General features: G+C 38.6%; 1 protein-coding gene and 1 long non-coding RNA gene across 15 annotated transcripts in view; one reads left to right on the plus strand and one right to left on the minus strand.

Moving 5' to 3' along the window:
- The window catches only part of PPP1R12A (protein phosphatase 1 regulatory subunit 12A), a 161426-nt gene extending 147082 nt beyond the window's left edge, over positions 1-14344 (minus strand). For 8 of the 14 annotated variants that reach the window (XM_054664527.2, XM_063786928.1, XM_063786930.1 and 5 more), the window contains exon 1: positions 13787-14304. In XM_054664527.2, the coding sequence (XP_054520502.1) occupies positions 13787-14023 (237 nt within the window). In that variant the 5' untranslated portion in view covers positions 14024-14304. Of the gene's footprint in view, positions 1-13786 lie in introns of all 14 variants that reach the window. The other 6 variants (XM_016923913.4, XM_063786929.1, XM_063786927.1 and 3 more) reach the window with 3 other exon arrangements.
- A 3485-nt stretch (positions 14345-17829) lies between these two features.
- Positions 17830-20542, plus strand: LOC134807586 (uncharacterized). Its single transcript, XR_010148371.1, has 2 exons — positions 17830-17967; positions 19483-20542. It is a non-coding gene; the product is annotated as an uncharacterized LOC134807586 (long non-coding RNA).
- Positions 20543-21212: the final 670 nt, after the last annotated feature.

Genomic DNA, 21212 nt, shown 5'->3' on the forward strand with positions numbered 1-21212 from the left:
GTATTCCGTTATAAGCAACAGAAAACAGGACTAATACAACATCCTGGTCATTACTTGTTCTCTTTTTTATTAAAGCCATCCTAGTAGGTGTGAACTAGTATCGCATTGTGGTTTTGATTTGCATTTCCCAAATGGCTAATTTCATTTTACTGTCGACTCTATGAGGGTACTGTTGGTATATTTTTGCTCAAAAATGTGTCTTCTCAGCACTTAATAGTGTCTGGCACAGAAGAGACCTTTAATATATATTAAATGAATATACAAAAGATGATTTTTTTTTTAGGTGTGTGCATGGTAGAGGAGATGGACTGTATGCAAGTGAGGAGAAAACAGAAAAAGACCCTGAGATTCTAGCTTAGTAAATGGAAGACTGATATAAAAAATAAGATATGGATCATGTAAGAAGGAGGACAGATCATATAAAAAGAAAGTTGAAACTACATAAATAACACAAAAAAGGAAAAAAGACATATGAGAACCTTGGCAACATTCATCTTCAAGAAAGAAACTGACAAAAAGGTACACTGAACCGGGGCATTCAGAAGACAAACCAGTAGTGAATAGGGTCATAAAAGGCTCAAGACATCTGCTGATAAGTTACCTATAACTTACAGAGCTTTCTCAGGGATGTCTTCCATTGATACTCTGGGTTACGCCCGCCTAATAAAGCCTTTAATTTCACCTTGTATCTCTACTCTACCACTTATTTACATTGTAATCATCGGCTCATGCTGCCACCTCAACTAGATTGTATACTACATGTAGCCAGGGACCACTGTTTTTAGAGATTAGTACTGTGCTGGACATATGATAAATGGTGATCTCTCTATGTTTCTTGCATGAATGAGTTATTCACTAATTTAAATGAATAACAGCATCATATAAATGAATACAGATATTGTTTAATATTTTAATAACTTCAAAATTTTCAAACATTAGAACTAAACCTTACATAAAGAAAAAAGGAAGAACACTTTTTACCTTGTCTTCCCCAATTGCTTCTCTGAGTGAAATACAACTAATTTTATTCTCACAAACACACACACACAGAGTAATAAAGCAATAAAATAATTTTCCTCAGCCAGGCATGGTAGTGCATGGCTGTAATCCAAGCACTTTGGGATGCCAAGGCAGGAGGATTGCTTGAGCCCAGGAGTTTGAAACCAGCCTGGGCAACACAGCAAAACCTTGTCTCTACTACTAATAATAATGATTTTAAAAGTCAGCCAGTTGTGGTGGGCACACGCCTGTAGTCTCAGCTACTCAAAAGGCTGAGGTGGGAGAATCACTTAAGGCCAGGCAGTTGAAGCTGCAGTGAGCTGTGTTCACACCACTGCACTCCCAGCCTGGGTAACAGAGCAAGACCCCATCTCAAAACAAAACAAAAAAAACAATAAATAAAACAAAAATCTGCCTGTGGGTGACATATAGGGGATAACATTATCGCATCAATTTAACAGATGTGTCAACATGAGTACTTTCATGGTTAGTTTTCCATTTTCAATATACTAGAAACTTTATTAAAAATGCCTTTTGCAGACTTAGAACTAACCCAAATCCCCATCAATGATGAACTGGATAAAGAAAATGTAGCACATACACACCATGGAATACAGTCATAAAAAAGAATGAGTTCATGTCCTTTGCAGGGACATGGATGAAGCTGGAAGCCATCATTCTCAGCAAACTAATACAGGAACAGAAAACCAAACACCTCAGGTTCTCACTCATAAGTGGAAGTTGAACAATGAGAACATATGGACACAGGGAGGACCATCACACACTGGGGCCTGTCGGGGGCTCAGGGGCAAGGGTAGGGAGAGCATTAGGACAAATACCTAATGCATGCAGGGCTTAAAACCTAGATACGAGTCGGTAAGTGCAGCAAACTACCATAGCACACGTATACCCATGTAACACACCTGCACGTTCTGCACATGTATACCAGAACTTAAAGTAAAAATTTTTTTAAGAAGTATTTTGTATAAACAATCATTTAAATCGCATGTTATTTTGAGCAAAACATAAGATTGCAGGTAAGATTTCTAAGAAACAATCCTAAGGAATACAATATGATCAGCGAGTAAAGATGTACATGGTATAGGCCAGGTGCAATGGCTCACACCTGTAATCCTAGCACTTTGGGAGCCCGAGGTGGGTAGATCACCTGAGGTCAGGAGTTCAAGACCAGCCTGGCCAACATGGTGAAACCCCATCTTTACTAAAATACAAAAATTAGCCGGGCATGATGGCGGGTGCCTGTAATCCCAGCTACTCGGGAGGCTGAGATGGGACAATCGCTTGAACCCAGGAGACGGTAGTTGCAGTCAGCCGAGATCACGCCCCTGCACTCCAGCCTGAGCTGCTGAGGGAGACTTCGTCTCAAAAAAATAAATAAATAAATAAATAAGATGTACATAATATTCACCATATGATAAAAAGTGGAAAATATACTGAATGTTCATCAGGAAAGGACTAGGAAAATAAATTCCAAGATGTATATGCACATGCACATACAATGGAATACGATATACTCATTAAAAGGGAAAATGTATATGAATATTCTTTAACACAGAAATGTTTCTTAAAATACATAATGTTTCAAAACTGGTTATAAACCAGAAAATTAGGTTTGACCCCATTTATAGAAAATTACATACTTGTATAGAGATATTTAAAAGGATGTTAAACTTTTAAATGGAGCAAAGTTCAGTCCCGAAATTTTGGATAACATTTTATTTTTTACATTTGTCTTTAGTGTTTTAATTAAATAATTAATCTTAAACTTTTACAACTATTTTTATTTGAGATAAAATTCACATACAACATTAAACATACAAAAGTAAGCCATGTTTAAAAATAAAAAGGAGAGGCCAGGCACAGTGGCTCACGCCTGTAATCCCAGCACTTTGGGAGGCTGAGGCGAGTGGATCACCTGAGGTCAGGAGTTTGAGACCGGTCTGGCCAACACGGTGAAACCCAGTCTCTACTAAAAATAAGAAAAATTAGCCAGGCATGGTGGTGGACGCCTGTAATCCCAGCTACTCGGGAGGCTGAGGCAGGAGAATCACTTGAACCTGGGAGGCGGCATTTGCAGTGAGCCGAGACTGTGCCATTGCACTCTAGCCTGGGAGACAGAGCAAGACTCCATCTCAAAAAATAAAATAAAATTAAAAAAAAAAGGAGATGGGGATGACCCATATAAAAGCAAGACACTGAAGACTTAATAATTACTTATTAAATTTTCATGTATATCAAAAAATAATGGAAAACACTGAGAAGATCAACAATATAAAGGCATTTTAACTGTAAAAAATGATGGTTCAAAGAGTTAAACAGCAATAGGCATTTTAAAAGAAAAAATCTTGAATATGCTACAGAGTTCTTAAGTAGATTCCATGTACTTGGAAGGAATACAGAAATTGCTGAATATGTCATCTGTCCAAACCTTTTAAGAAAAACTGCAGAAATTAAAATATCTTTGAGAAAAACAATAGCTCTTAATGAAATAGTGTCATGATCTAGAGCCAGCAGCATCACAACCTTTTTTTAAAATGTGAGACCTGGTCTCACTCTGTCGTTCAGGCTAGAATGCAGTGGCGTGATCACAGCTCACTGCAACCCCAACCTCCTGGGCTCAAGCAATCCTCCTGCCTCAGCCTCCCGAGTAGCTGAGACCACAGATGCGTGTCACCATGCTCAGCTAATTTTTAAATTTTTTGTAGAGACAAGGTCTCACTTTGTTGCCCAAGCCAGTTTTGAACTCCTGGGCTCAAGCAATCCTCCCACCTCGGCCTCCCAAAGTGCTGGGATTACAGGCATGAGCTACTGTGCCAGGCAGCACCAAAATCTTTTGCAGAAAACACAAACATATACAAAAAAGACTATGTTCACAAGCTATAACATTGACTTGTTTCATCAAAATCTAGAACACAAATGAACAGTACTTTAGGTTTACAAATTCTGAAGCATACTCAAATCCACACAACGTAAAGAGTTAACTTAAATCCAAGGTGACATTTATGATCATATTCCAGTTAAGAGTAAGCTTTTTAGAAAATATCATGTAATCACGGTATTTATTAACCATGATGACTACGTGATCCACCTTTATTCACCAGATGCATCTTCGAATGATATCATTTTCAAAATTTAAAAACTCTCCTGAAAGAAAAAAAAACTCTCAACACTGAGGGTATTTTTAAAAAATGTTCTGGAGCTGAAACTCCAACAGAAAAGCTCTAGAAGTGTTCCATGCAAGAATATAAATATTCAAATAAGTTTATAACCATCTAAAACAATTTTGAAGGCTAATAAAATATATATAATTTGGGATGTTTATTACAAGTAAAGGTTGAGTGCATACGTGTACGTGTGTGTGTGTAACAGTCCATGAAAATATACTTTCCCACATGGTTATTAATCTTTAAGAGGGTGCCAAGTGACATCTCACAAAATGTATTCTCCTCTGCACTATGCAGTATTCAAGAAAATGACATGAGCTTTGTACAATCTTATGATTTTATTGTTAGAGGTCACGTTAAACTAAGAAAATAGTAATTTCGGCTCAAATGTGAGTTAAATCATCAAGTTAAAGTAAAGCTTTTTATTAAGTGAAGCTCTCTCTGCAGAATATCTCACTTAATATACATAACATTTAAATAGACTACTAAAAAAGTGACAGCTGAGGAATGCTTTCACTTCTTTCCATGGTTTCTACTGAATGTCATTTCAGAAATGCCTATACAACACATGACAATGTGGAATGTCTCCTCCCATGAAAGAGCATTTGAGTTGAACAGCAAGCACACTTAGGGCAGTAACACAGAACTCAAGCGTGTCTTTTTATGGTTAGCCAGCATAACAATGCAAAGATAAACAACCAAAACACTAATAAGGTCAGAAAATACTGACATAGAGGGAGCCATAGTAAAAATGTTATTTGGAAAAAAAAAGTATCAGTAAAATAACAGAAAATACGCATTATTTCTAATATTACCATGCTAGAGATTTCTTTTCTCTTTCTTTTCTTTTCTCTTTATTGGTAGAGACACGGTCTCCTTATATTGCCCAGGCTGGTCTTGAACTTCTGGGATCAAGTCTCTTGCCTTGGCTTCTCAAAGTGCTGGGATTACAGGTGTGAGCCACTGCATCCAGCCTAGAGATTACTTTTCTAAATGAACACTCAAGGATTTGTTTAAAGAATTTTTAAACTAAGTTACATAAACTGAAGCATCTATTGATAATCAGTAATAGATCTCATTTCAAAAATAAATCTAACATCCCAATAATTTTTTTCTTTAAGACAGAATCTCGCTCTGTCGCCCAAGCTGGAGTGAAGAGGCATGATCTCAGTTCACTCCAACCTCTGCCTCTTGGGTTCAGGCAATTCTCGTGCCTCAGCCTCCTGAGTAGCTGGGATTACAGGCATGCGCCACCATGCCTGGCTAATTTTTATTTTGTATTTTTAGTAGAGATGGGGTTTTCCCATGTTGGCCAGGTTGATCTCAAATTCCCGAGCTCAGGTGATCCGCCTGCCTAGGCCTCGCAAAGTGCTAGGACTACAAGCGTGAGCCACCATACCCAGCCACCTAATAAATGTTTTGATTGTAATAATGGCTACCTTTACATTGTAAGTATTATAAAAGTAAGTGGTTGATATAAGCTTTTTTATTAGGACATTTTAAAAGTTTGTCAGTGTGTTTGTTACACTTACCCAATTATTTAATATTCTATGAATTCTGCTCTTCAAAATATTAGTTTACATTGTGTCCAATTTTTTTTAATCATTAAATATTTATTGTGTACCTACTAAAACAAAATGCCGATACAAAAGGAGATTTAAAGAAAAAAGAATCAAAGTCCCTACCTTAAGGGTATATAAGGGACTTCTTCCCCCCCACCCCCAGTATCCATGGTATGAAGTTTCCTACAATTTGTCTCTAAAAAGAATCAAATATGTACATGTATGTATGTATAAAAAATTTACTGTAAATGATTAAAAAAAACTAAAACAGGCTAAGTGCAGTGGCTCACGCCTGTAATCCCAGCACTTTGGGAGGCTGAGATGGGAGGATCACTTGGGCCCAGAAGTTTGAGACTAGCTTAAGCAACACGGGGAGACTCTGTCAAAGAAAAAAAAAAAATTAGCTGGAAGTGGTGGCACATGCCTGTATTCCCAGCTGATCGGGAGGCTGAGGTGGGATGATCACTTGAGCCCAGGAAGGCTACAGTGAACTATGTTCATGCCACTGCACTCCAGCCATGGTGACAGAGTCTGTCACCCTGTCTCAAAACACACATACACACACCACACCCACACACACACCCAACAACTGAAACAATATGAATTGCTATTAGGGTAAAGAAAAATAAAGGTAGTTAAAAATTAAATTCTATGTCCTGAAAAAAGGAGTGTTTCTTGTTGCTGCTGATATATTCTGCACATAATGGTAAGTCAAAAATAATCTTGGCACTTCCTAAAATTTAGGACAATTTCGAATTCTGAGATTAATTTAGATACAGTACTATTGCACTTCAATTACCATAGAAAGGTCTTAAAAGTATGGGCTAGCTAAAACAAATGTGGATGAAGAAAAAAATTATATGTGTGTTTCACTTGATTTTCAGCTAATTTACAGAGAAACCTCCAATTACTAAACACCACCATAATGATGAAAAGATTTAAGAATATTTCCTTCTTCAGACTTCAAAGAAGATAGCTGGCATAGGGTAAAGTTTGAGTTTCGGCATCAAACAGACCTGCATAAGAATTCCAGCTCTGCCATTTATTTTCTTGTTAACCTTGAGCAAGTGAAACAGCATGTTGTGAAAATTAAACTATTGTTTGGAAAAGCACTGCTCCTCAATAAAACACTGATTAAGTCATGGCTACTACATATCTGACTCCAACTGAGAATAAACTTATAACTGTTGGAGTTCTTCAACCTTTCAAAGAGGTATACCAAAATGCCAATACCTCATCATCTTTTCAACCTTATTGTGGAGCCCCACAAACTTTCAAAAGAAGGGTGGAGTAAAAGATGGCAATTTTTTGCGGTAGAGGCAATGAAAATAGCAACTTCATATAGCGTCAAGAAGTAACATGTTATGGTAGTAACAAAACAACGTTTTATGCCTCCCCCTATTAAAAGGTTTTTAAATAGTTTTCTTTTAAAAATCATCTAATAAGATTTTTAAAACACTTTTCTTATGTGAACTGTAATTTTTAAATGTGGTAATAACAAATGGATGATGAAAAACATTTCCTCTATTCCATCCAGTGTTTCTACCTGGCTATAGAAAATGCTCAGTCACAGCTTGCAATCATACTGTAGCTGAGGCACATGAAAGATGGTCTTGGTTATGACACCTCAAAGTCAGACCACAAAAGTGTTGCCAGGAAGCACAGAGGCAGCAACTACAGAAAAAGCATTATAACAGCAGCAGTGTGGGCACTGGTGCCCTACCAGCACACCCCATATATGGCTAGGGTTGCCCACTTATTTGTAGGAAGTGAGGGGCCAGTTTGGGGTTGGGAGGGTTTTATTTGTTTGTTTAGGTAGGTTTTTAAAAATGGATTTAGGATGATTTCAATAAAAACTTTTGAAAGGCATGAGCATAAAGTGTTACAGCTTTTCTAAAAAGAAAACTATGTCGAGAAATATTTTACACTGCACATTCTTTTAGACACAAATTTTAATGCTCTTTAAAAGTTATCCAGTAGGTTCTTCCAAGATCTTAACATTCTCCATCAAAAAAAGGTAAACAGTTACAAACTATAAACTCTTAATTCAGATTTTACATAGTAATCAAACTATTTGCTAACAAGCAACTCAAAATTAATTGCTTCCAGTCTCTTTTACACTTCACATCTTAAGAAGACTACACAAAAGTATTCCTTTTACTGACGAGAGGATCACATATTTTACAAAGATGCTTAAAATGGCTCCCTTAGAAGTAGATCAAATTTGTATTTTAAGAGCAAAAGGATTTCATATTAAACCTATCTGTAAGTCTGTCTGTTTTGGAAAGTAAAAGAAAAACTATTTTAAAATTCTAATAGCATAGAACATGGAACTAATTCTACTTTGTATTCCTCTAGAAGTGGTACCCAACCTTGGCATCAGGAACTAGTTTTGTGAATGACAATTTTTCCACAGATGGGGGTTGGGGAGTGGGGCCGGATGAAACTGTTCTACCTCACATCATCATCAGGAATTAGATGCTCATAAAGAGCACACAACCTAGATACCTCAGAAGCGCAGTTCACAATAGGGTCCGCACTCCTATGGGAATCTAATGCCGCTGCTGATCTGACAAGAGGCGGATTTCAGGCAGTAATGCTAGCTTGCCAGTGTGTCGCTCACCTCCTGCTGTGTGGCCTTGTTCCTCACAGGTCGTAGATTGACCTGTCCACGGCCCAGCGTTTGTGAACCCCCGCTCTAGAGGATCTAGCTCAGACTCTTACAAAGTGAGTAATTAATTAATGACTCAACTGGATATAATATTTTTCTACCACTTACCCAATATCTAGACTGCTTTAAAATTTAATAGAAAGGAGGTCGATATTAAGAATTTTTTAGGCCGGCCACAGTGGCTCACACCTGTAATCCTAGCACTTTGGGAGGCCAAGACGGGCGGATCACTTGAGGTCAGGAGTTCGAAATGAGCCTGGCCAACATGGTGAAACCCCATCTCTACCAAAAATACAAAAAAAATTAGCCAGGCGTGGTGCCACGCACCCGTAATCCCAGCTACTTGGGAGGCTGTGGCAGGAGAATCACTTGAACCTGGGAGGCGGAGTTTGCAGTAAGCCAAGATTACGCCACTGCACTCCAGCCTGGGTGACAGAATGAGACTCCATCTCAAAAAAAAAAAAAGATTTTTTTAAAATCTCAAGATATTAAAATATATTGAAATCTACAACAAAGTTTTTAATTTGTTTCATAATCACACAAATTCCATTATGTGCAAGAACAATATGCTAAGTATCTGATGAGAAGGTTTCAAAAATATATCTCACAACATAAAAATAACTCTGAAACTTCCTATTGATGATGAGGTAAAAAGAGAAAAATTCAATAAACCTTTAGTGAGCATCTACTATGTGCTAGGCTCTGGAAATACAAAAATTGTGGAAGATTAGGTCCTCAGAGGCTACAAGGGAAGACAAACACAAACACTATTCAGTAAAAAGTGTTTTTATTGCAGGAGAGGCACAATATAAGGTACAGTGAACACCCCAGAAAAGAGAATGTGAATCTTGAACAATGACTAGAATTTTAATTGGCAAACGAGGGAGAGAGGATAAAAAGCATGGCTAAAGGCATGGAAATAAAAAATGTAAAGATCTAGTTGAAATGTAAGCAAGTTAACCAATTTCTATAAAGGATACAACACAATGGAGATGTATCAACCATAAGCTAAATGATAAAATGTACTATATCCAAATTTAGAGAGAGGAATAACACCATCAAAATGATACTGTTCAAAGATTAATATGACAGCAATATGCATGCTAGATTAAATAAGGGAGAGAATAGAGGCAGGAAAAACAATTAAGCTATTACTATACTCTAGGGATAAAAATAAGGCTAGGTGCGGTGGCTCACGCCTGTAATCCCAGCACTTTGGGAGGCAGGTGGATCACCTGAGGTCAGGAGTTCGAGACCAGTCTGATCAACATAGAGAAACCGCATCTCTACTAAAAATACAAAATTAGCTGGGCATGGTGGCACACATCTGTAATCCCTGCTACTCGGGAAGCTGAGCCAGGAGAATCGCTCGAACCTGGGAGGTGGAGGTTTCAGTGAGCCAAGATAGCGCCACTGCACTCCAGCCTGGGCAACAAGAGCGAAACTCCATCTCAAAAAAATAAAATAAAATAAAATAATAAAGGTATAAACTAGGTTGCCAGTAAAAAGTGGCAAAGAAAAGAACTGATGCCAAGGTAATTGTAAAGAAAAGACTGAGCTAGAAGACAGACTGGATTATGCATAGACAAGGGGAATGAGTAAACAATAACTAAAATGTTTAACTTGATTCTAAAGATTAATACATCATTAACAGAAACAGGAACATCAATGAGAAGAGTAGACTTGATGAAGAAAGACAGACCTGTTTTAGGATGAATTTAAAGAAATTCCTGACGATGTAAAATTGTCTTACAACCAAATTAATAATACTTTTAAAATAATTAGTTAAAAAGGATGCTGGTAAAGTCTACAGATAAGTATCTCTAATGTTAACGGATAAACGTAAAATTATAATACTGAATTGCAACTATGAAAATCTGTATTTGAACAATAAGAAATCCTTTGAAGAAATCACAAAGGTTAACGTGAATACAGTAGTTGCCATTCTATGGCAAAGGGGGTGAACTTGTATTTACTATATTACTACTTAAAAGACATTATTAAATATAAAATTACAATACATTTAATATTTCATTTCAAATCAATACATAACCCCAAAAAACGGAAATGAGGCTTGGAGCTTTGCAGAAATGAGGGAACTGTAAACTGACTTGGAAATCACTGGCACAGAGGAAAAAGAAAAGATTTTAAGGCTAAAATCAACAGGCTAAACTCAAAACTGCTGGAGAAAAATCTCAGCCCTGTATTTTATGCACACCAGTATCAGTAAGAATCAGCAATAAGGAATTCTATATATAACTTTATTAATCTCCTTAAATCTTTATAAAATACGCTAAAATAGAGATATAATCACATACTGTAAAACTCTACCAGGTAGCTATAAAATCAGAAGCTGATTATTGCCCCATTGGTAATAATGAAATTCTACTCTAGACCTCGGTTCTAGAAAAACCAGAAATTTATATCTATGGTTAACTTTGTGCTGTTTTGTAGCTTTAGGGGTCAGGTCCCGGGTGGAGTGGGTGGGGGAGAAAGGCTATTCTGAAGACTAAGATAGGAAATTTGACAAGAAACGCTGCTTTTTCTTCTATACAGAGGACATATTTCTATACAAAAAGAACAGCTGAAGACTGGATATCTTTTATAACTTCTAATGAGGTAGCACATTCAACAAATTAATAAACCTTTAAATATAAGCTCTTTAAAGTAAAAGTAAAATATTCGATTTTTAAAAGCATATTTGTGGGTTGTGATGTTCCTAAAACTTTTCTCTTGATAATGAAATTTAGAACACTTGATCAAAACCAAAAAGTAAATGAATATTCAGAAAACAATAAACAATTAACCCGGTTATACATTTTAGGTATTCTACGATCTTTTGAGAGGTTAAAGTTTTAAAGAACTATTCAAGGACTATTAAATCAGTGATTTTAGTTTTTATAATTAAGTATGGAAAACAAGCTAAGTTCAAGAGATTTCTTAAAAGCTTAAAATTTTCTTGTGTGTGGTTTTTAATTTTATTTATTGTCTTTCACTAACTGTTGTCCTAAATTTGCCCAAAGTGAACTCCCTGTTTTCATAGTAACAATGGGAAAAAAGTACAAGAGTTGATAAATAAGAAATGAGAGTGAAGAAAACAACAAAAATTTTTAATGCTTGATATTTTAAAGACTTTGGCTTCACCGATTTAAGGAATTTGCAGATAAGGAAAAATGTTATGGAAAAGGGGAGGCGGTTGGAGATTATCGGGTCAAGCCCACACTCACAGTGACAAAAAGTGACAGAAAGATACTATGCAAATGGAGTAAATTTAGAAACTTCTGTTTGTCAACTAAAACAAAATACCCAATAAAGATATATCTACACAACACCAAACTGACCACTGAATTCAGTTAATCAGGAAGACATTGGTAAGTCTGACAATTCTTGTAACGTGTGAATATTGAGAGGAGAAAAAAAGATCTTAAGAAGGCAGTTAAATGTATTTTCTCTTCTTCCCTAAACCAGTATCACAATAATGTAAATATCAAAACTTTTCGTCTTCCTCTAAGCCAATACAACTGGGTTCCTCCACAACAATAGTAATTTTAAATTTCTATTTGACAATTTGAATAAAACATATTGATGCGAACCATTATCCAATTATTCTGACCTCCTACAGTAATAATCGTCTTTCAAAATCTGTTTCACACTAAAACGTGTAAAGTACACTTGAAAGAAATTTGAAGATTCATCTTATATAATCACATTATCATTTTTAATGCCAAAAGTTTCCTTCATTCTCAACACCATGGTTTTAAAATCTTAAGAGTTATGATATGCCTTAAATAAACTTCACCCAAATAAAAAGTTTGCTATGCATTAGAGAATCTAAATTAATGAAACTGAGAAAGCGCTAGACACCCTGCTATATTTTTACTGGGTGCCACATTTTTAATTCCATATTTGTCCTGCAATGTGTCAATCATTTCAATGTATCCAGTCAACTTTGTAAACAAAGGCTATACTCCATGTCTGATATGAGAATTCCATTACATAAAATTTAAAATGGTCATCACTCCCTTAAACAGTAAGCAGGACAAGGAAAAATGTCACTACACACCTTTTTTAAAAAGGCGTCAAGTTAATATTCATGAAATATAAAGCCTTGAGTTTCAACCTCCCAAACAAGTTTTTACTACAACATTACTCAAAATAAGGCTATGCATCTTCCACACACAACCAAGGCAACTTTGAGATAGCTTACAAGTCTTTTCATTGTTAAGGGGAAGCTATTGCTGCAAAGTCATTTTCTATTACAATTATTCCAAGTTGCCCGCTAAAAAAATAGAAAAAGCCTATGTTTTGTCACCTATTACCATCACTTAAAAATTGCTTTTTATGCATAACTCTACGTGGTTGTGTTGCTTTTGGCCTGTTAAAGGCAAGGCAACATTATCTCTGGATTGCCAATAGTTTCTCCTTATTTGGCTAACATTGAGAGATCCCAATCAGACTACTATAAAACTTTAATATGCACAAAGCATCCATTTTGAGAAAAGTTTGTGACCAGCTTTCTTTTTTCCCACCCCCAAAAGAAAAACCAGAGCTTGGTAACCGGCTTTGAAAAGAGTGTCCCCTATTTATTCTTCTCTTTCTAACACCAGTGCACACCCCAGGACCTGGGGCTCAAGGATCTCTGACACTGCGGCAAACTTCGGGTATCAGACTCAACACGTTCCGGTCCGGAGGTGGGCAAGCCCTTTAGAGGGCTTCTTTACTCTACCCACTTCCATCCCCTTCCTTTCAGCCGGTGCAGATCAGCTAATTACACCCTGTTTTCCCCTCCCCAGTGACCAAGAGTAATAAATGAGAAAACAGGAAATCGTTCGTTCAGGGCACTCAGCTTAGGGCTCTAGATTACTATTATTATCATCATTTATAATCAAGTCCTAAAAAGTGCAACAAATCCAATGCCCACCTACAAGTCAAAGATGTTCATCTGCCTAACCGTCCCTAATGCCCCTTGTTAGTTTTCTTCCTTCAGCATCCACCCCTCCGAATATACCACTGACACCGGGGCCCAGGCACAACCCCACTACACCCCTCCTTGTCTCGACCCCAAATCCCAGACTTATCCACGAATGGCCCTGGGGCCCCAAGACGACCACAGTTCCTTTTCCCCTATGCCCCGGAAATCACCCGGTTCCCAACTCCACCAGCAACTGTTCTGAAGGGGGGCCTCAAGCCCAGCGCCCTCCCTTCCACCAGCTCTCCCTCCCGCCCTTTGGGGAAACCGCCCCCTCATCCCGCAGCAGGGAGTCTCCCGCCGCCCCCAGCCTCAAGAGGTGGAGAACTGAGGGCAGGCCCGAGCAGGAGGCCGACGAGAACCCTCACGGTCAGGAGAGCCGGCGGCGGGGCGCACAGACCTGGTGCAGGGCAGTGAGTCCGTCCACATTGGCGTAATTGATGTCGGCGCCGCGGTGCAGCAGCTTGAGGACCTCGTCCGTGTCGCCGCTGGAGCAAGCAGCCAGGAAGACGGCGCCATCGTCGAACTTCACCTTGGTCTTCTGGCGCTTCACCACCGGAGGCTCGAGGTCCGTCTCGGAGCCGATCCAGCGTTTCAGCTGCTCGTTCCGCTTCTGCTTCGCGTCCGCCATCTTCATCCCCTCTCCTGCCGCCGGGTCTTCTTATCGCGAGGGGGGGAAGGGGGAGGCGGAGAGGGAAGAGAGGGGAGGCAGGGGGTGTGTGAATGTTTCTATGAGTGCGGGCCAGAGGAGGGCTGGGAACCCGGAGCCGACGCTCGAGACTTCCAGTATCCCACAGAGCACTGGGGCGGCGCACCCGGCCGAGCGGACCTCCCTTCCTACCACAGAAGCCCTCCCGCCCCCAGCACGGCCACCCGTCACCGGCGGCCAATCTAACGTAACTTCGCGAGATCCGGACTGGGAGGCGCCCTTCGACCAGTGCGCATGCGCCCTGGGACTGCGCCCGCCCCAGGAAGAGCGCTCCCGCGAACTGCGGCGGGGGTGGCTGGGCCACCGGAGGGAAGAGGGTGTGGCCCAGGCAGCGGGGGCTGGGACGGACCTGGAAAGGAGGAAGCGGGGAAGGAAGGTTGTCCTGTCGGGCTGGGGGCTCCCGGGAATCCGGAGGCCAGCAGTGGAACCGCAAGGCTCTACAGGGCAGATCTGCCTCCCGGGCTGTCTCAGCTACGCCGAGTCGTTGGCTCAGGGCGGAGGATTTTCCCATTGGCTGCGTTATTTGAATGGAATGGGGGATAGGTCGTGAAGTAGGTGCTGCTGGTTGCTCTTTCTAAGGAACTCAGATGAACTTGGACATGTCAGAATTAATAACCTTTTAAAAGTGGGGTCTGTGTAGCCGAGGGTTTTAATGGTAAGTTCTTGAGGTGACCACCTATTGACAAGGGTTGACCTGCTGTAATTGCGGTGGCTTCCTGCCAACCCCCACTTTAGAAATGTTTTTCTTCCTCTCTTTACTTGTTTTGTTTTGCTTTCTCTCACGCTTGGGTTCTCGTCTTTCTTCCTTCAGTGCTTTAAGCCTGTCTCGTACTACCCATGAGCTTAGCTCAGCCTGATTACTGGTCCTTACCTTTTAAGGGATTTCTGGTTACAGTTCCATCTCTTTCCAAGGAGGGGTAAAGACCTAGCTGCGTCTAGCATTTAAACGGAACGTTAATGAAGGCAATTAATTCAACCACTATTTATTGAATACGTACTATGAGCCAGTAACTGTACTAGGCACTGAAGATACAATGAAAAATATGACATTTATTTGAACCACCTCTTGAGTTCACTCGCCCAAACAAGACTAATTTATCATCGTCATAAAAAAAAGACTTTAACTTTGCCTTGTATGACCACACGCGCACACACATAGGATTTGTAATACTGATGTCTTATGAGCCATCTATCAACAATCTCCACCAATTGATTTTACTGAACACTGCATTGTTACCATCCACTACTATTTTTAGAGCATTTAGAAAAGCCAAGATAAAAACCACAAAACCTTACCATGGAAGTTTAGGGGTCATCTAGACAGAGTCCCTCTAGAACTAATTAATTTACTTAATTTTACCCAGAAGTAGGATTAGAATTCACTCAGCAAATACTATGCACCTGTTCTGGGTCAGGCATTGTTCTAGGTGCTGGAGATAGAGCAGTGAACAAATAAGCTTTTCTTACTCTCAGCATGATGCCTTTTCCAGTGGACTACTTCACAGCCTATCATATTGAGAAATAAAATAATTGAGTAAAACATGATTAGGAAACTGTCTGCCTGTGAGACAATTTTCTGAACCACAATTATTAGGATAGCGATAGAATCCAGGTCAGGGTAAAAATATTTCCTCTGAAAACATTGTAGGAATAGAAAATGAATGTAATATTCATAAGATGTACCATTGTATCATTGTATGTTCATTACATACATTAAAGATAACATTAGACCTTTGAATACTCATGGTGTTAGGTATTGAAAAACATTGTTAGCACTAAAATACAAAATCCCTATCCACAGAATACAGCTCTCAGAATAAAAGAAAGGAACTTGAGGATTGCCTTGTCAGCTCCTGTCTCTACCTAGGCAAACTGACAGCATATACTGTTTTCCAAGAACGTTATGGCCTATGTGGTAGCTCTTAAAAGTGCCCATGCAGTATAGATGGGAATCTGAAGATTTCATTCAGGCAAAAGGAATTTAGTGGGAAGTATGCTATTCCTGATTCAAGCACTTATTTCAGGATGCAAAATTAATAATAGTTTATTAATAAAACATAATTAAGTTCATTCAGTTTCCAGAAGCTGTCAGGGAAAAAACAGCCAACCAAGGAGGGCTGTTATCATGTGCAAATTTCACTGAATTTAGTTTTTCTTCTTTTCGTGGCTCTAAGGGTCAAGACGCTCTATGTTAATATTGAAAGTACTCTGAAACTGCCACCTACTTTGTCTTTAGGGAGGATTTTTTTAATTGTTGTTAGTGAATTAATGGTACTGAAGACCTTGGGTTAATTCTAGAACAAGCAAAATTTTTTATTGACACACACAGTCCCAGCACAGTGGCTCACACCTGTAATCCTACCACTTTGAGAGGCTGAGGAGAACTCTGCCCAGGAGTTCGAGGCTGCAGTGAGCTATCTGCACTACAACCTGAGCGACAGAGCTAGACCCTATCTTTACCAAAAAAAAAAAAAAAAAAAAAAAAAGACACACACACACACACATGCTTTTATTACATATTTGTCTAAGCAGAACAAATGGAAAAAATGCAAATATTTTCACTTCCTAATGGCTTCTAAACAGATTGGGATGTGAGGATACATTTTAGCTCCTTTAAAGCAAATTAAGCCTTAAAATAGAAGTACAAATAAAACTATACTTACTAATTTGCATATATGTATATATAAAAATATATTTTTGGCTGCACCAAATCAATCATATTGGAGGTTTTTGTTTCTGAGACGGGGTCTCACTCTATCGCTCAGGCTGCAGTGCAGAGGCATGATCTCAGCCTCCCAAGTAGCTGAGACTACAGGCGTGTGCACCACCAGGCTTAGCTAATTTATTTTTTAAGTTTTGTAAAGATGGGGTCTACCTATGTTGTCCAGGCTGGTCTCAAACTCCTGGGATCAAGTGATCCTCTGCCTTGGCTTCTTAAAGTGTTGGGATTACAGGCGTGAGCCACTGTACCTGGCTGGGGGTTTTATTTATTACATGCACAAGATTGTCAGAATGAGATCTGTGTATATCTTTTTCAAAGTTTAATCACACTACAGACATTTCCTTACCATTAATTTGCTTGCTAATTATGATCAACTTAAACAATTTAAATTATAAACATATTTGAAATGCTGACATGCACAGCTTAGATTTGTTTCTGCTATTATAATCTCTTTGTTAAAAATGTACATAAGATATTAATAAATACTTTGATATATTTATGTTCTCTTTATCCCTAATTTAAACCTGAGATACTAATTTACATTTATACACTTGAGAATAGAACAGTCAACAAGGACCTTGTTTCTGTCTCCTGTATTCTACACCTGGGCCAAACTCTCTTCCATTGCATAATAATTTCTTTCCAATGTTTTATTTAAGAACCTGAAGAAAAGGCTGGGCACGGTGGCTCATGCCTGTAATCCCAGGGCTTTGGGAGGCCAACGTGGGCAGATCACCTGAGGTTAGTAGTTCGAGACCAGCCTGGCCAACATGGCAAAACCCCCGTCTCTACTAAAAATACAAAAATTAGCTGGGCGTGGTGGCACGTGCCTGTAATCTCAGCTACTCGGGAGGCTGAACCCGAGAATACATGAGAATTACTTGAACCAGAAGGCGGAGGTTGCAGTGAGCCAAGATTGTGCCACTGCTTTCCAGCCTGGGTGACAGAGCAAGACTCTGTCTCAAAAAGAAAAAAAAAAAACTTAAAGAAAAGTTTACAATCCATTCACATCATAATTTATTTAGTCCTACCCAGGGAGTTGACCAGAACCAACATGGAACCACCCTAACTTGCTTCAGACTCCATTGCTAGATCAATCCTGATTTCTAGATCATAGCATCTAATCTTTGCCTTGCCTCTGGATTACAAGGTGAGTTTCTAATTTACTTTAGGGTAAATTTTCTGCCACATCTGACTTCATTTCAAGAAACTAACCCTATCACAGTACAAGTAGTGGCTAATATGCTCATAAAGCTTCTTTTGTCCCCCAAAACTAGGACTCAGATGAGTGTCTGGCAACAATCCAAAGTGCAGTTATACTGCTGAAGAGATAACTCACCTCCATTGCACATGACTCCCAACCTGTATCATGTGACAGAACATCACATGCCCCTTTCATATGAATTAATTTAATGTTTCCCAAATTTTATCAATTTTGTTGCCAAATTCAAGAACTGCAAATACTAGTATTTGCTTAATGTTTTCTTTAACCTTTTTAAGACAAATTTATTTTAAAGCAACATTATGTTGCTTTGGTAAGTGAAAAACGTTTCCACTTGACATAAAGAAGACTGTTAAAGCAAATACAATGAAAACAAAACATTAGTTAGGTTGTCTGTCAAGGGTCTGAGCCCAAGCCGTGCTCTCAATTTGTTAAAAAAGGGATATTGGTAAGGGTTGGACATGTGAGCATCAACCTAAGATTTTTCAGTTTAGCATAATCGGAAAGATTAAAGGGTAGTGAAAAAAGAATATTGTGCTAAGTGCTTCACTGTTGTTTTAATGTTACATCTACCTTATAACATTACCTCATGTACCACCAGTCTACATGTCCTACACTTTAGGAAACTGACTGACTTTAATTAGTATGTGTAATAATAATTACAACTAATTAAGTGAAGGTTATAGGATAGGCCTTAGTGGCACACCCAACTCAAGGTATCAAGGCAAGGCATTGGCAGGAAGGCCAATTTGTATGAAAATATCTGTGTGCTGAAGGAATTTCAGAAATAAGAGTCATTCTCCATGGCACTGAAATTACAAGAATAAATTACAAGATCAATATCTGGAAGGCAAGTTTAGGTGCATGAGTTCTATCTTGGATCACTAATATTTAGTTGAGGGATCCATTCAATTGTCCTTCAAATCAAATCCTAGGAAAAGCTTTAAAATTCCTTCACAGACCAGAGTGCAAAAACAAGGTATTCATGAGAACCAAAACATGCTGACCGTGCTCAATTTTGACAGGTGGGAATATCAACTTCATGTGGTTGTCTTAAAGATTAAATGAATAATGTATGTGAGAGAGAAAAAAATTTGAGATTTTGTTTGTGTTCTTGTATTTGCCTTTTCCTTCCCTTATTTAAGCTGATAGCAACTCTGCTTCCTTGCCTCAGGACAGGTTTGTGGCAAGGAAGAAAGCAGAAGTTGCTTTCAAAACATTTTCCCTCCTAACTTGAAATTTCCACCCACCAATTTCTATTTAATAAGAATTTAGGGCTAGTGATCTGATTGGAATTAGTATATGAGGTTGCTAGAAACTTATTTAAGTTCTATTTGCATAGCATTATAAATCAATAAAAATAGCACTGTTTTCTAAATTTGCCTTTATTTTCACTTTACAAAAATTTTCACCATAATTCCATGGAATGTTATTTTTACTTAGGGTGGAACCAAGCAGAGGGGTTCACCCAAGCCATCCTTGGGTGCTTCCATGGGAAAGAAGGATTTCACTGAGAATAATAAGTGACACCAAGGCTCAAAAGAATGAGAGAGAAGTCTGTTGGTCTCTTGAACAGCAGGGATTTGCTCACACATCTCTGGAAGTAGCCAGAATGTGACAGGATCTCAAAATGAATGGCTGCTTCATGGAGGCTGGAACATAAGCCTGGGACTCCCAGTAGCCAAACATAGCTGTGCCACAAACATGGCTGAAATGTAGCAGTTTGGTGGATCCGAGGTCAGTCATTGAAAATGTATTGATTGGCACCTATTCGTTGTCAATCATTATTCTGGGTTCTGGGGTCACAGGAGCAAATGAAACAAATGAAGTACCTGCCATCAATGAGCTTACATTCTAGTAAAGAGGGACAGAAAATGAATACATTTTAAATGAATAAATTCAGATACCGCTAAATGTAGTGAAGAAAAAAATTGGGCTAAAGAGAGCGAAAAACAATTTCTGAAGTTACTAGCAGTAAAGGGTGGGGGAAGAGAAGAGATGGATTTAACCAGGAAAGATCTGAGCTGAGGGTGTATCCAGGTTTTCTGGAACCTGATATTATTACAGTTTAGAGATTCTTCTTCAAGAAAAAGACTTTAAAATTACAAATGATTAACTTCAGGGCCTTAGAAGGGGTCCACTCAAGTGAGCAGAAAATTATGTGCTCCTTATAAAATATATGATTTAAAACTACAACAGTGGCTGGCCGTGGTGGCGCATGCCTGTAATCCCAGCACTTTGGGAGGCTGAGGCAGGTGGATCGCGAAGTAAAGAGATCGAGACCAACCTGGCCAACATGGTGAAACCCCGTCTCTACTAAAAATACAAAAATCAGCTGGGCGTGGTGGTGTGTGCCTGGTGTCCCAGCTACTTGGGAGGCAGAGGCAGGAGAATCGCTTGAACCTGGGAGGTGGAGGTTGCAGTGAGCCGAGATTGTGCCACTGCACTCCAGCCTGGCGACAGAGTGAGACTGTCTCAAAAAAAAAAAAAAAAAAAACTATAACAGTAATTGAGTGTATAAACACTCAATTTGTTTCCTCAGCTAGATCTAGAACCAAGGATTCTAGAAAATATGTGTCAAAACCCAGCTCTCAGTTTTGTTAGCTATCACTTAACATCAGTTTAAATCATTCATTTATTCACCATTCATTAAGCCGGTATTTATGAGTACCCTATTGGTACTCTGTATGTACTAGTGCTATAACTATAACAATGTAAACACTCATGCCCTGCAATCAACAATATATACTGGCCAAAGATTCAATTCCATGATCAAGCATAGCAGCATTAATAGTAGAGCAACCTCCATTATGTGCCTAAGCATTACCTAAATTTTAGCCTGAGTTTAACCAGGTGTTTTAGATCAAATATCACTTTACTAGAAACATGGGAGATAGAAGAACATATTAAATGATACCACACATACTTAATCAAACAAACCTGAAATGTAGGATAAACTCTAGGGCACTGGCCTGGTTTCTTTTAAAAAGTCAGTGTTATAAAAAATTTTAAATAAAAATGTTCTAGATTAAAAGATACTGAAAATCATAATGACTAATTAAGCTTGTAAACTTTGATTAAGTTCTGGTTTGGAAAAAAGTTGTATGTAATTGATTATTGGAAAAATTGAATATGGATTGTGTTTTAGATGATATTAAGGAATTTTTGTTATT

This window comes from Pan troglodytes, chromosome 10, assembly GCF_028858775.2.
Source record: "Pan troglodytes isolate AG18354 chromosome 10, NHGRI_mPanTro3-v2.0_pri, whole genome shotgun sequence".
Lineage (NCBI taxonomy): Eukaryota > Metazoa > Chordata > Mammalia > Primates > Hominidae > Pan > Pan troglodytes.